Source organism: Clavelina lepadiformis, chromosome 1 (assembly GCF_947623445.1).
Source record: "Clavelina lepadiformis chromosome 1, kaClaLepa1.1, whole genome shotgun sequence".
NCBI lineage: Eukaryota > Metazoa > Chordata > Ascidiacea > Aplousobranchia > Clavelinidae > Clavelina > Clavelina lepadiformis.
The window spans coordinates 14,269,886-14,283,691 of NC_135240.1; the positions used below are offsets into that span (position 1 = coordinate 14,269,886).

The window sequence follows — 13,806 nt, forward strand, 5'->3', positions numbered from 1 at the left end:
TTATTGTAAATAGACGTGAAGATGAGGAAATTTGGCATGCACATTAATAAACCTCTTGCGTGCAGCTGCCACGGTTTCCACTATGGGTGATGTACAGTTGCACACACACATTTTTTATCTGTTTTTTTTTAAAGATATATGTATATAGGCCTATATAGAATTTGTGCAAGAGAAACCAATCTGTTGGTGTGTGCACTAATTGCAAAAAATCTTTATGTGGAGCTTGCACTGCATTGCACACAGTACAACCTGTCTACAAAAACTGCAATTAATGTGATGTAGGTAATTATAGCTTTATTATTAAAAAGCTCATTCCACAATCAGCAAGTATACACAAAGCATACAAACGATTATCTAATATAAACGTGTTGATAGTTAATTTTCCTTTTAGATGTACAACACGAGTTGTATACAAGCGAGTATCACATCAAATATGTGCATTATTTCATATTAACCGAAGTAGTCAAAATGACTAGCGTTAGGCCTTTTAGGTAAAAAGTACCTTGTAAAAAGTCCCTGGTATTGTAGTGCTAAACCATTCCAGCAAACATCTTTTGGCAAACATTGTTTGCTGGCTTGACAAAATCATTCGAGCAGACAATATAAAGTTAAATTTAAACTGCCGGTGAGGAACCATGTCCAAAATCGTGGTCAAACGTCATAAAAACATCAAAAGTTAACCCAAAAAACCTAATAGTCGTTAATTACGATCGCGTCTGCATGCACTAATTAGTGACTTCTACAGCGGTAGTACACTTTAAACATATCAAATATGAATTCAAGCTTAACGAAACAAAGTTAAATTATAACTTCCGATGAGGAAAGATGTCCAAAATCGTGGTCAAACGTCGTAAAGGTCGAAAATTAGCGCAAAATTTCCATAGTCGTGAAGTGCGATCGTGTCTGCCGACACTAATTAGTAACTTCTACGGTGGCGGACAACTTTGAACTTAACGAATATGAATTCAAGTTTATCGAATATAAATTCAATTTTAACATGATAAAGTTAAATTTTAACTTTCGGGGGAGATTGGGAGAACGATGTTCAAATTCGCGGTCAAACGTCATATTGAAACATTATTTGTTGTACCGCGTGTAGCATTTCTTCTCGTCGCGGCCAAACTGTTATCACGTTTTGACATGTTGTGCTTGAATTGATTTGGTTTGAACGTATGTGCATTTAAACGAAATCAAATGTGCATGCTTGTATGGTTGTTTTTGTGGTATTTGTGCATTTGGTGTCATTGCATGACGGCAATAAGAGTGGAGGTGTGAGGTGTTATTTCTGTCGTTTTAACCTTCAAATAATTAATTTACCTTTAAATAACGACCACACTGCTTGGCGAATTCTGCTTGCTTACTTTTGAGAGAACAATGTCACAGCAGTATAGAATTCAGTAACAGACAATCCACATGGGATTACACATGGGCATACCTTAATCTGAAAAGTAAAAATCAAGAATGAACTGGAAACAGCATCTATCCAGTTTAACGCACAAATCTTGAAAGACCATTGTCACAGAGAAGTTTCGAAATACAGATTAGTAATTAATGCGTCATAATTTAAAACAATCGGCATGCACATCCCCCAGACTTTACAGTCTGAAACATGTGTGAACAACATATGTTAACGATTTATGTGAATAAACAATTGCATTGCATTTATGTGAGGGCAAATGCTTACTTGCTTATATGGTGGTCTGTCGAAGCAAAGACAACATCCTTGTCTCTTTTTGTGACTCCGCATACGGGAATGAAGCAGTTCACAGTTTATCCACTGTTTGAATTACAGAATGATACACTGGCCTAAGTTTTCCTGACGTATTCTTCCATCCAATCTTTGCTGAGTTAGGCTTCCAGTAAGTTTTTCATTCGGATTTTTATAAGATGCTTCCATTGGATTACATGTTGGTCCAGGTTTCACAGCCTTATGATAGGGTTCATATACACACGAATTTATATATATCTTTGGGTGGGGCGGCTAAGTAATTGATTTGAAAACATGAGGTTTCGGAGCTGTCCGAATGCAACTGCGGCAAGACGAATGCGATTTTTACATCACAATCAATAGTGCCGAAAGAGGAAATGAAACGCATAATATATTTAAACTGATCTATCTACTTAGGATGTTGGTCTTCAATATGTAGCACAACAGGGGAACACCGCAGTCAGAGAATGGAAGTCTTTCTGCTTAGATCTCGTTTATTTGCATCCCAGCGCGAGAGTAGTTACTTTTTAACAACACTCTCGTGTTAGTGTCTAGTGTCCAGAGAGAAGAAGTCGGAGATGGTATAGAGCTTGGTACACAAAGTCGTGCCATTTAAATTTGATTTAATTTCTATAAACGGATTTTGCACTGACATTTTCTACAACTGTTTGTTTTGCAGAATACTGACGCACGTGAAAAAATTTTTTTCAAAACTTCTATTGTGTTACTTTAAGTCCATGGTAGAGTGGCGATTTTGTATCGGTAAACGTCGGCTACAAAAAGAACAGATTTTTCGTGGTAAAAGACAATCATATAGCAAGCTATTATTCTACTTATGAATGGATACAATTAATGTGCTGCGTCATGTTGCAGAACGAAAGAAGAGTAAAGTGTTGGAACAGCGTTATTCTGAACGTAGCCCCCTGGCTTCCAGATAGTTACACACCCACCGACATCTTTAAATTTCACGTTAGGAATTACTACAAAATTTGAGATTAGGGCTGGATACAAATATTATAAAAATCTGTAAGGCCATTTAATTTACGTATAATTGCATTACACTGGTGTTTTGTTTCATTTTTTTTATAAGGTTTGGTAATGCGGTATCTAATTTTTGCTCGGAATAAAAACGTAAAGTTTGAAAAACAGTTGCTTTGTTACTTCAGCTTGGTGTAACATTTTTTGTGTTTATGAATGACTTGGATCCTTTAGCAAAATATCCAATTCCTTAATTATCGCTTTCAAAAATACCATTGTCTTTCATAGCTTTTCTGTTTGCGTTTCTCGTCAACGCATTTATTTATTATGTTAGACATTTTTATAGGCTTTTATAATAATTAATTGAAAGGCCTTAAATGAAATTCCTACAGTTCACCATACCCACTGGTGTAATCTACATAAGTGATATTATCGTCTTGCCCAAGAACGTGATACTACGTAGTGAAGGGCGTCACACGCAAGTTTGAGACGCGTAATTTTAGTCCGAAGCTCGAATCCACAACGTCACTGGGCCGAAAAAAAAAATTTTTTTGCGTGCAACACGTCATAATTATAGAAAATATCTGCCTACATGCATGACGTTATGTTAACATTTATTACTAAACTGAGAAGCAAGTCCAAGAACAAGTTGATCTTTTATGAAAAAACACTACTCAATGAATATTCTGGAAAAATAGTTTTGAAAAATAATTCTTGGTGAGGTGTAATCATTAGCAAAAGAAAATTGCAAAATTGGCCTTAATTGTGACGTAGATCAAAGATTGACTAATGTAAGATATAACAAGAGCCTTGATCTGATTTGTCACAATGAAGGCCAAAAACTGAGACTTTTTGCGGTTTTCTTTTGCCGATAACTACCTAACCACAAATAAGTTTTCAAAAATATTTTACCAGAATGTTCAGTTAATAGTGTTCTTTCATGTATGATTAACTTGTTTTTGGACTAGTCCCTCACTTTGAGCATAATATTTTACCACAGTCTTAAAACAGGCGACTAGGATTTGTTATTAAATTATCTATCATTACAGCAGGTTGATGAGATGAATATTATACCTCGTGAGCGTTTCAGTATATGTTAGAAGATTACTGGTATTTAGTTTTACGCTATTTATCAACATAATCTCAGCGTTGATACAAAGAGAAAATTAGATAGCCCTATCAGTCATTCTATATTCGAGCTGGCTAGCAAACTTTGCCTCTTACCGATTACCCTGAGGCAAATCATGCCGAAAGTTTCTCAGCCGGTCATAATCCTGTACACGATTCATTCATTCACAAATAAATGAATAAATCATTCTTGATGAACTTATTGTTTAACGTATCGTACAGGTCAGTGACCATTAAATACTGTGATTATATTTGTGTTTCAGGAAAAGGATAAGGGCCTTCGATTTTCTGTTTTTTGTTTAGGTTATATTTTAAATCAATAACAGGCTTATGTATTAGAGGAAAGATATGATACTTCATCTTGTAAGAAAATTCGGCAGGTTTTTTTGACGTGAGCGACTTGGGAATATGCAGCCTGCTACAAATATCTTAGCAAGAGCTAACTAATTTTTTTGCTTGCATCAGACTGCAGCACCCCAGTTTTTCGGATAGGAGCTTGTCGTAGACGCAAACAATTCATCTCAAGTTTATTAGTTATTAGATAAAAAAGTCATTACAGTATGTCTTTGGCAGACTGCATTGTTTAAGATGGATAGTTAAAAAGAAAGACATGCAAACACTAGATTTGGCTAATTGGTTAATAACCATTGGTTTATAAGGTTTCAGTAAGGTTAGAAGAAAGAAGAAAAGTACGATCAGGTTAATATGTGATGACTGTCAGATTACAGTCAACATAACAACTACAACAAGTTGAAAAATAAGCTTAAAATAAACGATTTTGCTAGGTTACGATGAGACAGTATAATTCAAAGCAGCATTAGGTGGATTACGTTGTACTTGGTTGTAATATGACATCTTTGGTCTCGTTAAATTTAGAGATTTTTGAAATAATCATAGCAGTTCCTTTACAAATCGTATATGCTCTATAGACGCTATACTGATGTGCGAGTGATAGCTTTTATGGATCTATAATGTACATATATGGAAAAAATTAAAACGTTGTGGGTATAAAAAGTACGTATGCGTGACAGAAAACTTCTTATCGACACCTCTTACAAAGAACGTTCCAAAATAGGAGAACAACTCTGCCGAGAAATGAGCCTCTGAATAAATATGTTACGGGTTGTTAATCACGAGCAATTCTTCTATTCTCTTTCATCTTCGATCTGCGCTTTATTTCTAAATGCACGTTCAAGAGCTCTTTTACTTACGCAGAGAACCAAAATGCAGGTGGAAATAGTACATGGTTTTACAGTATGCAGCCTAAAAGTTCAAAAGTGCTTTACCTATTGACTTAGTTTCAACGTGAATGGTAAAGCCAACGCACGTGACAATACTATTGACCAAGTATAAACTTTGTGGTTAACGAACCAATTCGCCTTGCTACGTCATACTCGAAAAAATTGCCTTGAGTCCTGTTGTCTGGAAAATGTCGTTTCAAGAAGACGTGCGCCGTGTGCACATTCTCCTGATATCGTAAGGCATTTCTCCCGGATCTTTGACCAGACTAGGCATAAAGCAGGTATTGATATAAATGAGTAGTCACACGCTGAGGAGCAAGCATGCGGCTGTGTATATGAAATCGATGTAAAAAAGCGGTTGGTTAGATTTTTTAATAATAAATTTCACGGTTTGTGTTGATTAAACAGGAATTAGTTTTGAACAATTATGAAAAGGTGTATAGGAAGCGTTTACTCAATATTTTCATTCTTCTAAAGCAAAGAAAAGGTAAGACAGTTGTGACGTAGCCTGTAGCAGGTTGTTTGCATAGTAGAGACTGAAATGACTTTTGCTGTTTCACAATCGCTGCTTCAGAAGGATCTTTTATGAAAGTTTGTCTTTTAAATTAAAATTGAAGTTTGATGTAATCTCTTCCGAGTTTTCCTTTTAAAGTTCTAACAAAAATTAAGTCACAAGCCGGCAAATTCTAATGCCGTACTTAGTTTCCAACATAAGTTTCAAAGTGACTGAAGTGGGTCAGGCAGGTCGTATATTACATTTCCCTGTAAAACAGTGATAGCTCATAAGTTTATAAAGGCAGTGGTTAAGTAATGTAATTTAATCAACTGTCTTATTCTGCTGGTTTGCTTGGGACACGTACCGTGGTGAGCCTGCATATTGTCCGTGCTTTCGTATATTAGTGAAAGGTTCTATTACTAGCTGTACAAAACACTAGCCCACGTGGTTTTCACGTAAGAAGTTAAAAATAAAACATTAATTAACTTTCATGTTACAAAGAAAGTATCAAATAAGGTGACAATTGAACAGTGACAAAGAGCCGCCAAACATAAGACCAAAATGCGGAAGTCGAAGTTATTGACTAAAACTAAACTTACATTGTACGTCACAGACGTATAAACCAAGATTTGAGTCATAGCAAGTCGTGCAGTATGTAGAAAATTTTTCTTATCCGACTTTACTTGTAAATGAGTTGATCTAAAATAAGTTAAGCTTTCTAGGGAGCCAAATACCTCAACTTTCCATTTACTTTCAATCCAAAAAGGTTTTCGTCATGTGGAACTGTTAAAACAGGAAACTTCTTTTAGTTAAATGAGGAAGAACGTATGTCAGCTGATAGTTAGTGATATATGACCACTTGTCTTATTAGATCATTCTGTTGTATAAGTGGCCAGGATTGAAACGACCTCAAACCACGTAAAGACGTCAAAAATACTTATAACTGAAAAAGAAAACGAAGAATTCTTGTTTATCCCAAGCATCTTTATGAACGTTTATTCCGTAGGCGTAAATGATGTTATAGTTTCGGTATATGGTGTTACATCATAACTTACGTCATTATTTCCGACATAACCAACATAGTCCACAACCGTCCACACATTACGGTGTAGTTAGACACTATCTTCTGTTACTATTGTTGAAAACGGTCCAAAGAAGGTATGTCAACAATAGTTATTTTAGTGCCGCCCAAGCAAAAAAATCGTTTAGTAATAACATTCATTAAATATTTGCCAAAATGAAGTGTAAGCAAACAAAGTACACTATACGCTAAAGTATTGGCTCTGATAACCCTGTGACTTCTTTGCCCCTCTGTTTATCTATTTTTACTAGTTAAAGCATTTTTTACTCGAAGTTTTCTGATTTAAATCTTCGTCAAAGGCGAAAAAGTAAAATTCTGTAAATTTAATTTGTCGCATTGTTAAAGACGTTGAAATTGCGTAACTCTGTATAGAATTCATTAACCATTGATGGACTATATTATCTATCCTACGTGATACCTGCAGTTTACAGCATATTTTGCCCGATTAAAGAGATTTTGCTTGGTTTAGACTTTAGTACTTATTTTGCCATTTGTCACTTAGTTTTGTATTTCTCGCCGTAGCTTAGTCATTTATCACGTGTTGAAACTGTGTTACCCAAAATGTTTAAAAACATTTCTACTGGTATTCTGACGGTTGTCTTCCTGGCACATTTGGTAAGTAAGCTATACAATGAGTAGCAAAATTTTAATATGATTTATTGAGATTTATCAATGTCTTTCCTGAAAACCGACCCCACCCCTTAAAACTTCAAAAGATAAACAGTTATAATATGATTCCTAAAGTTTTAATTATATTATCATTAATATTACCATGTGTATATTTAAAGTATACCATTTTTACTGGAAAAGCTGGTAAAGTTTTCGCCATCATAACAGAGATGAAATTTTCAAAACTGACCCAATCCTGAAAATAGAATTTTGCCCTTAATTTTGTGTGACTCAAGCTGTCTTCAATTAAAACCTTTTTGTAAGATCTCATTAACACTTCACCTTTGATGAGTTAAAAGGCATATCATTGCACAATGTACAGGTTTCATGTCAAAGTGTCATCGATTCCATGGATGCAGCAGAGTCAGGTAATAATAATATTTTTCTGCTTGATGCAATGTATGTTATTGAATACTTTTCTAATTAAATTGGACATGTGATCGATCTCATAAAGTTTTATCATCCAACGAACTACACAAAAATAGCACATTAGTTTCATATGGTTAAAAAATGGCGAAAATTCGTCTATCATTGTAGCCTATATGCTTGCTTGACTAATCGGAAAAATTGACTGCATTACACTGCTAAAAATTGTTTCAACTTGTAACTTTGTTTACGGTCAGAACCATAACGCACACACACATTATATATGGGCTATTTGACTATTTGTTAACACAAAATGTAACTTATAATAACTGATGCTAACAATGTTTGCAGACGATGGTGATGAATATGGAGGGTACGATGGGGATTATAACTATGGCACGGACGATTGTTTAGGCGACGAGTATACGTGCCCAAGCGATGGTTTCTGCATTCAAAGTTCAATGGTATGCGATGGGTTCAAGGATTGTGCAGATGGCTCGGATGAGAACTGCACAGGTGAGTGACTTTGTATAAAGCACCTAGGCTACAATTATACTTCGTTAACTTAACGCTTGCTCCTAAAGTATGATGTTAGAATTAGGAATTGATCAGCAAACTTTTACGGAAGTTGCTTGTTTTGTTAGAAGTTAAAATATTATGTAGAATATATAGACTTATGTGATACCTATATGATACAGAAATTTACATGTTTTTTTACAGTTTTCCGTTCTACTTACAGTAGTATTTACAAACCGCTTGACTTTTTTTTCATATTGTCATCAGAAAGTACCACGGCAGTGTCAAGCACGGCAACTACAGAAGACTACAGTTATCCTGCTTGCGGAAGTAATGAGTTTCACTGCGGTGGAGGTATCTGTACGGCACTGGCAAATGTTTGCAACGGAATTAAAGAGTGTCCGAATGGATTGGACGAGGAGGATTGCGGTAGGTTTGTGAGTAAAACATTTTATGGTGGTCCTATTATTTCCATCGAAGAAATAAAATCATAAATGGAAAAAAATCATATAGCCTATATAGGAATAAGACAATCACCAAATGGAATAAAACCAACAAAGGGGTATTATGTTAAAAATGGAAAAGATAGGTAAACGTTTTTTGGTGGAATTATTCACGCAATTTTGAAGGTTTTATGATGATGATATTACGTTATTGATGAAGAACCGCGACTTCGATAAATATGGTTCAGTTATACATGCATTGATTATATGCTAACGTTAATAAAAAATGATTTTATATCTTTCAGGTCGTGGTAGTTAATACCAAATAATGAAATGCATTCACAGTAATTTTTGCTCTATACACAGATTATGTGGATTATGAAGATTGCAGCCCCGAAGAATTTAAATGCCAGAATGGGGTCTGCATTCATAAAAGTGCTCTTTGTGATGGAATTCATGACTGCGATGATGGTTCAGATGAAAATAACTGTACCGGTGAGAAATGACGAAATGACTGTGCTATTATTTTATGATTGAAATCGTTTTTATTCGCGTTGATCTTTAATTATTTCAACCAATTAATGTTTAAATCATTCTTGTAGCTCGTTCAACAGAACCTTCGGTAGTATCCACGACTGCATCTGATTATTATGACTATGATGACTGCGAAGGTAACGAGTTTCATTGCGGAAGTGGCGTTTGCATTCCCACAACTTCACTTTGTGACAATGTTCATGACTGCCACGACGGTTCCGACGAAACAGACTGTCCTTTTAATAAAGGTATTATTTTTGAAAATAGCCCGTAAGCACCTAAATAATATTCTCCGATATGTCAACATCATCTTAATTTTTTGTTCCCCCGTAGACAATGAGATACACAAACAATACAATACCTGTTCATTTCATAAACCTAGCTCATGGTTCATCATCTATTCACTCGATGCCAACGAAATAATCATATTTATATTGCAGACAATACAACTTCGTCAACACCAAAATCCTCATCGAATCTTATTGATGTCACAACCCATGCTGCTGCTACCACTGCAACACCAACCCACGACAGCACCATTTTAAGTGCCACAGATAAACAGTGTTTATATGAAGGAGCACGATATCCAGCAGGTGTGTTCTTATACCAACAAAGTTCTGCTCGGAAACGTCATTCTGCGTTATTGGTCACAAGGAAACTAACGTAATTATTCATATATAGAAATTCCTCCATGATAATTTAAACTTTACACGGCTGACACAAAATGCACCTGAGTTAACTTGATATTCATGCTGGTCGGTTGTTTGCCAACCATGCACAATACTAAATAGGAGTAAACCATAGTTTGAATATCTTGTTGTTTGAAAAAAGACATAGTTTTAACCGTTCATTATTACCTTTGATTGGAATAGCAATGTTGTACATAGGTTCAACAATTCTTGTTACAAACTGTACGGAAGTTTCTTGCTCTCCCAATGGACGACTTTCGCATTGGAAGAGTAACGATCCCGGATGTAGTGCTACCACTGCCACACCATCCGTCACGATACCATGTAAGCATATATGTAGACCTTCTAATTGTAATATATGTTATGTGCATGTCTCATATCGAGCCCCATCTAACAACCAATTCCTCGCATTTAAATTGCTATTTGCGGTGTGGTGAGGCTGAAAATTGTTTCAGTGTTTCATGCATTTGCCCTGCTACTTTGTCCAGTGGATGTACGATACTAAGCGGTGCTTGATTATAATTATTAGACCTATTTACTTCGTATAACGTTAAAACGTACACACCATGCACCATCTTGCACTTGTCGTGTGAAATAATTTTCTGTCCTGGACGTTGCAGATTTACTGATGATTTCCATGATAATTTGGTTGTTTGGATGCTGACCGAAATCAGAAGTAGTTGATGTCTAGTTAGTGAACTTGTTAGAAGTCACTCTTGCTTGTGATTTTGCAGTGGAAGAGAGTATTCCAGGCTTGTGACATTTCCAACTGTTGTACCTACCTTTCGTTATAGGCGTATACACAAAGTTGATATAATTTCACTTTATTGAACTTTTTATATTTAAGTGCACATTCATTAGCAATATCCGTTTGTTATTTATGCCATTTTATATGTTTTATATGTCATATAAGATTTTATGACAGGTCGTTGACCGACCTCTTTTGTAGTTGCGTGCTTATAGTACAATTTTTGTGCTTTTAGTTTTAGTAAAAATTATGTAATTAAATGCATGAGACTATGCAATGTTGCATGATTTCAGAATATTATTACGTGCACTTTATTTGCATAATTCTTTTAAATCTCTGTTGCTTCTTTGGCTTTATTTTTAACAGTTCTATTTGCATTATAAAAAAAATTCTTTTGCAATAACGCTTTTGCAATTTTTGGCTATAATAGCCTACTAGTTTAATCATCGGTTACTTACTATTTATAGGCTATCACTAATTCTAAGACATTAGCACTGAAGTATTTAGACATCTTTAGCATGAAGTAGTTTAAGCTGGCAAATCTGTTCTTTAGTATTGTGACATAGAAATTTGGCTTGACTCAGCGTAAGTTTTCCGCTCGAAACCTTGGAGATTGCCCTCGGGTTCAGGGAAAACTTACAAGATTATCAACTTAACTTACAAACAACAAAACAGTATGTATCAAACTTGCGCTGAGTAATGTGACGTGTTTACGTCACAATGCCGGGAACAAATTTAGCACTACACGGTTGATGTTGGCTATGCACAAATTCTTGTAGCAGTTCCATTTAAAGTGAGGGTCAAGTTCAGAAACAAGTTGGCCTAAAATCAAAGGATTATTGTCAATAAACATACTGGTGAAAGGATTTCTAATAATATGTAATGGTTAAGTAGTTATTGCCAAATTTATATCACAAATTTGAGTTATTATGACGTCACGATGTGACGATATGTCTGATGACTGGGGTCTGTATTAGGTATGTTAGGCTAGCCAACACGTTCCGAATGGAATATGTCTTCATAAGTTGATGATTAGTAGCAGCACGCAATGTTTGTTTTCAGTAGGGATGGGCCGATACGAACCCCAAACCCGAATATCGCCTTTATGGAAGATTCGGGCCAACACCAATACCAACAATGGCGAACCCGAAAACAGTACATTATTACTTATAAATTTACTGACTTTCGTAAAAAATAATGATCTATTTTCCCGACAATGCTAAACTAAACTCAGCAGTACTTACAACGAAGGTCGTTTTCCTAACGATTTTGCTTTTTCGATCGTTTTTTAAATGCTATTTTTCGAAAGAAAGCGATTTCTTTATCGATTACGTCATTCTAGAAGCAAGACTTGACAACTTTTGGAGGAAATTTTATTGTTTGATTCTAACGCGAATAGATTCGGGATTCGTTCGTGTCGACCTTCATGATCTTCCTCGCGGCACATCCCTAGTTTTCAGCATAGAAATATCACAGATGTCAGTACATAAATGGGTAAACAATTCTTGTTGTTACCGCAACTCTAATGTAGGTTAGCATTTAGATTAACCAGCATAAATACACCAACAGCAAGCTACTTTGGGTTTATTTAAGGCAAAATATTCCTGTTATACAATTAAGTACGCTATAATTATACCCATTAGGCTACTATTTGTTTGTCTGTCACAAGAAACCTTCTATTCATACTTAATCCAAATACCTGAGTCATCCCTGTTGTTTCTTTTATAGTGACGTAATAAAAAACCGCCAAATTCGTCATAATTAAACGATCAATTTGCCACTTATTTATGGCATTGACTGCTTAACCACTACATATTAGGAGAAATCCTTCGTCCAGTATATTTAATGAAAGCTACTCTTTGGTTAAAGGCCTACTTGTTTTTGGACTTGGCCATCACTTTTTTAAGTAATTTCATTTTGATCACGCGCTATTTCGCAAACACTTGTATTAGTTCAGACAGTTGATTGTTATAACAAGAGATTGTAGACTATAAGCTAAGTATAAGATGAAATACAATCCTGCATTGCATACGCATATTCATAGAGTTGCACTTAATGAAAATAAAATTATTATAGAAAATGCTTAAAATATCAGATTTTTACGGGTTTGGCTATTTGCCTGTATTCTATAGTTACAACTCCACCTTCCACCATCTCTAATTTCACCGAGTGGAAACAGCAGTACTTCGCTTGGAAAAACGACCTTTTTAACAAATGGTTGCCGGCAATGCGTCAATACGTTAAAGGTGGCAGAGTTTCCTATTTTACAGAAAGCTTTATGATCAGGTTGTTTTATTTACAGGTAAAAAGTGTAAGTTACTGTTTAGTCTCAGAATCATTCTCGTGTCTATACTTAAACTGCTCTAAAACACTTTCAGATACCGAATTGGATGCATGCACAAAATGCCCTATTATAGAAGAACTGAACTGTGTCAGCAAAACATGTGTGGACGATTTATACTGCTGTAAATACTGTTATTGCAACGTCGATACTTCAGGTAAGTGTAATTAAGAATGACATAGTGTAATACAAATTGTCTGTAATTCTACTGTAGGCTATATGCTTATACGGTAACGTCAACTGCTTGAAATCATTCAAGAATATCGAATTTCAATCAGCAAAATCTAACTGGACTTCAAATTGTGAATTTCAGACAATAAAGCTGCTCTTCAGCAAGCTTGGCAATACGACTTCGATTTCTGGGAACTACGTCTTATGCCAAGTTGGAACAAACTGTTTTCTTTGTATGCTCAATCGATTTCATAATAACACGCTCATCTCTGTTATTACTTATTAGTGTTTTGTTTGTACCATACATTACATGCGTTCGTTCCACTTTCACATACTGAGACAAGATAAATTTTTTTCTGACGGTGAAAAGTAGCAAAAAATAAACATTTACAATAACTTGTTATAATAAAATAATTATGATTTTATTTATAGATGCATTAATTAGTCGTTGCTTAGTTATAGTGGTAAATATAATTAAACACTGGGTTATTTTATAGTTACATGCATTAACAAGACTTTTAGGTATAGGAGTTCACAGAACTAAAAGTCCTTATTTTATTAAGTCGAAGACAATGGTCGGGATTGTCTGGCCGTTAGAAATTAACTAAAACAAAACGATTATAACAGTGTGTTGACCTGTTTTGTGGAAAACGTTTTGCCGGTAAGCGCTAAACGGGTTAAGAATTGGTTTGATTTA

General features: G+C 35.2%; 1 protein-coding gene across 3 annotated transcripts; it reads left to right on the top strand.

Moving 5' to 3' along the window:
- Positions 1 to 4,081: 4,081 nt before the first annotated feature.
- Positions 4,082 to 13,534, top strand: LOC143453490 (uncharacterized). 3 transcript variants are annotated; one of them, XR_013115208.1, is made up of 11 exons: positions 4,082 to 7,247; positions 7,624 to 7,669; positions 8,019 to 8,183; positions 8,451 to 8,612; positions 8,993 to 9,121; positions 9,229 to 9,408; positions 9,601 to 9,753; positions 10,048 to 10,173; positions 12,730 to 12,899; positions 12,976 to 13,095; positions 13,252 to 13,534. XR_013115208.1 is itself a non-coding variant. In XM_076954843.1 (11 exons), exons 1-11 carry the CDS (start codon positions 7,194 to 7,196, stop codon positions 13,362 to 13,364), a joined length of 1,362 nt encoding a protein of 453 aa, XP_076810958.1. In that variant the 5' UTR covers positions 4,092 to 7,193; the 3' UTR covers positions 13,365 to 13,534. The 3 variants fall into 3 exon arrangements, 1 of the variants encoding a protein (XP_076810958.1); XM_076954843.1 differs by having other exon boundaries at positions 4,092 to 7,247; positions 12,730 to 12,843; XR_013115210.1 differs by lacking the exon at positions 13,252 to 13,534 and having other exon boundaries at positions 4,089 to 7,247; positions 10,470 to 12,843; positions 12,976 to 13,010.
- The last annotated feature ends 272 nt before the right edge of the window (positions 13,535 to 13,806 follow it).

What these genes read in the sequence shown, in the direction of transcription:
- LOC143453490 (XM_076954843.1), top strand. Translation starts at nt 7,194, where the DNA reads ATGTTTAAAAACATTTCTACTGGTATTCTGACGGTTGTCTTCCTGGCA. An exon ending in AGACTGTCCTTTTAATAAAG is followed by an intron (nt 9,409 to 9,600) that starts GTATTATTTTTG and finishes TTTATATTGCAG; the next exon opens with ACAATACAACTTCGTCAACA. An exon ending in TTGCAACGTCGATACTTCAG is followed by an intron (nt 13,096 to 13,251) that starts GTAAGTGTAATT and finishes TGTGAATTTCAG; the next exon opens with ACAATAAAGCTGCTCTTCAG.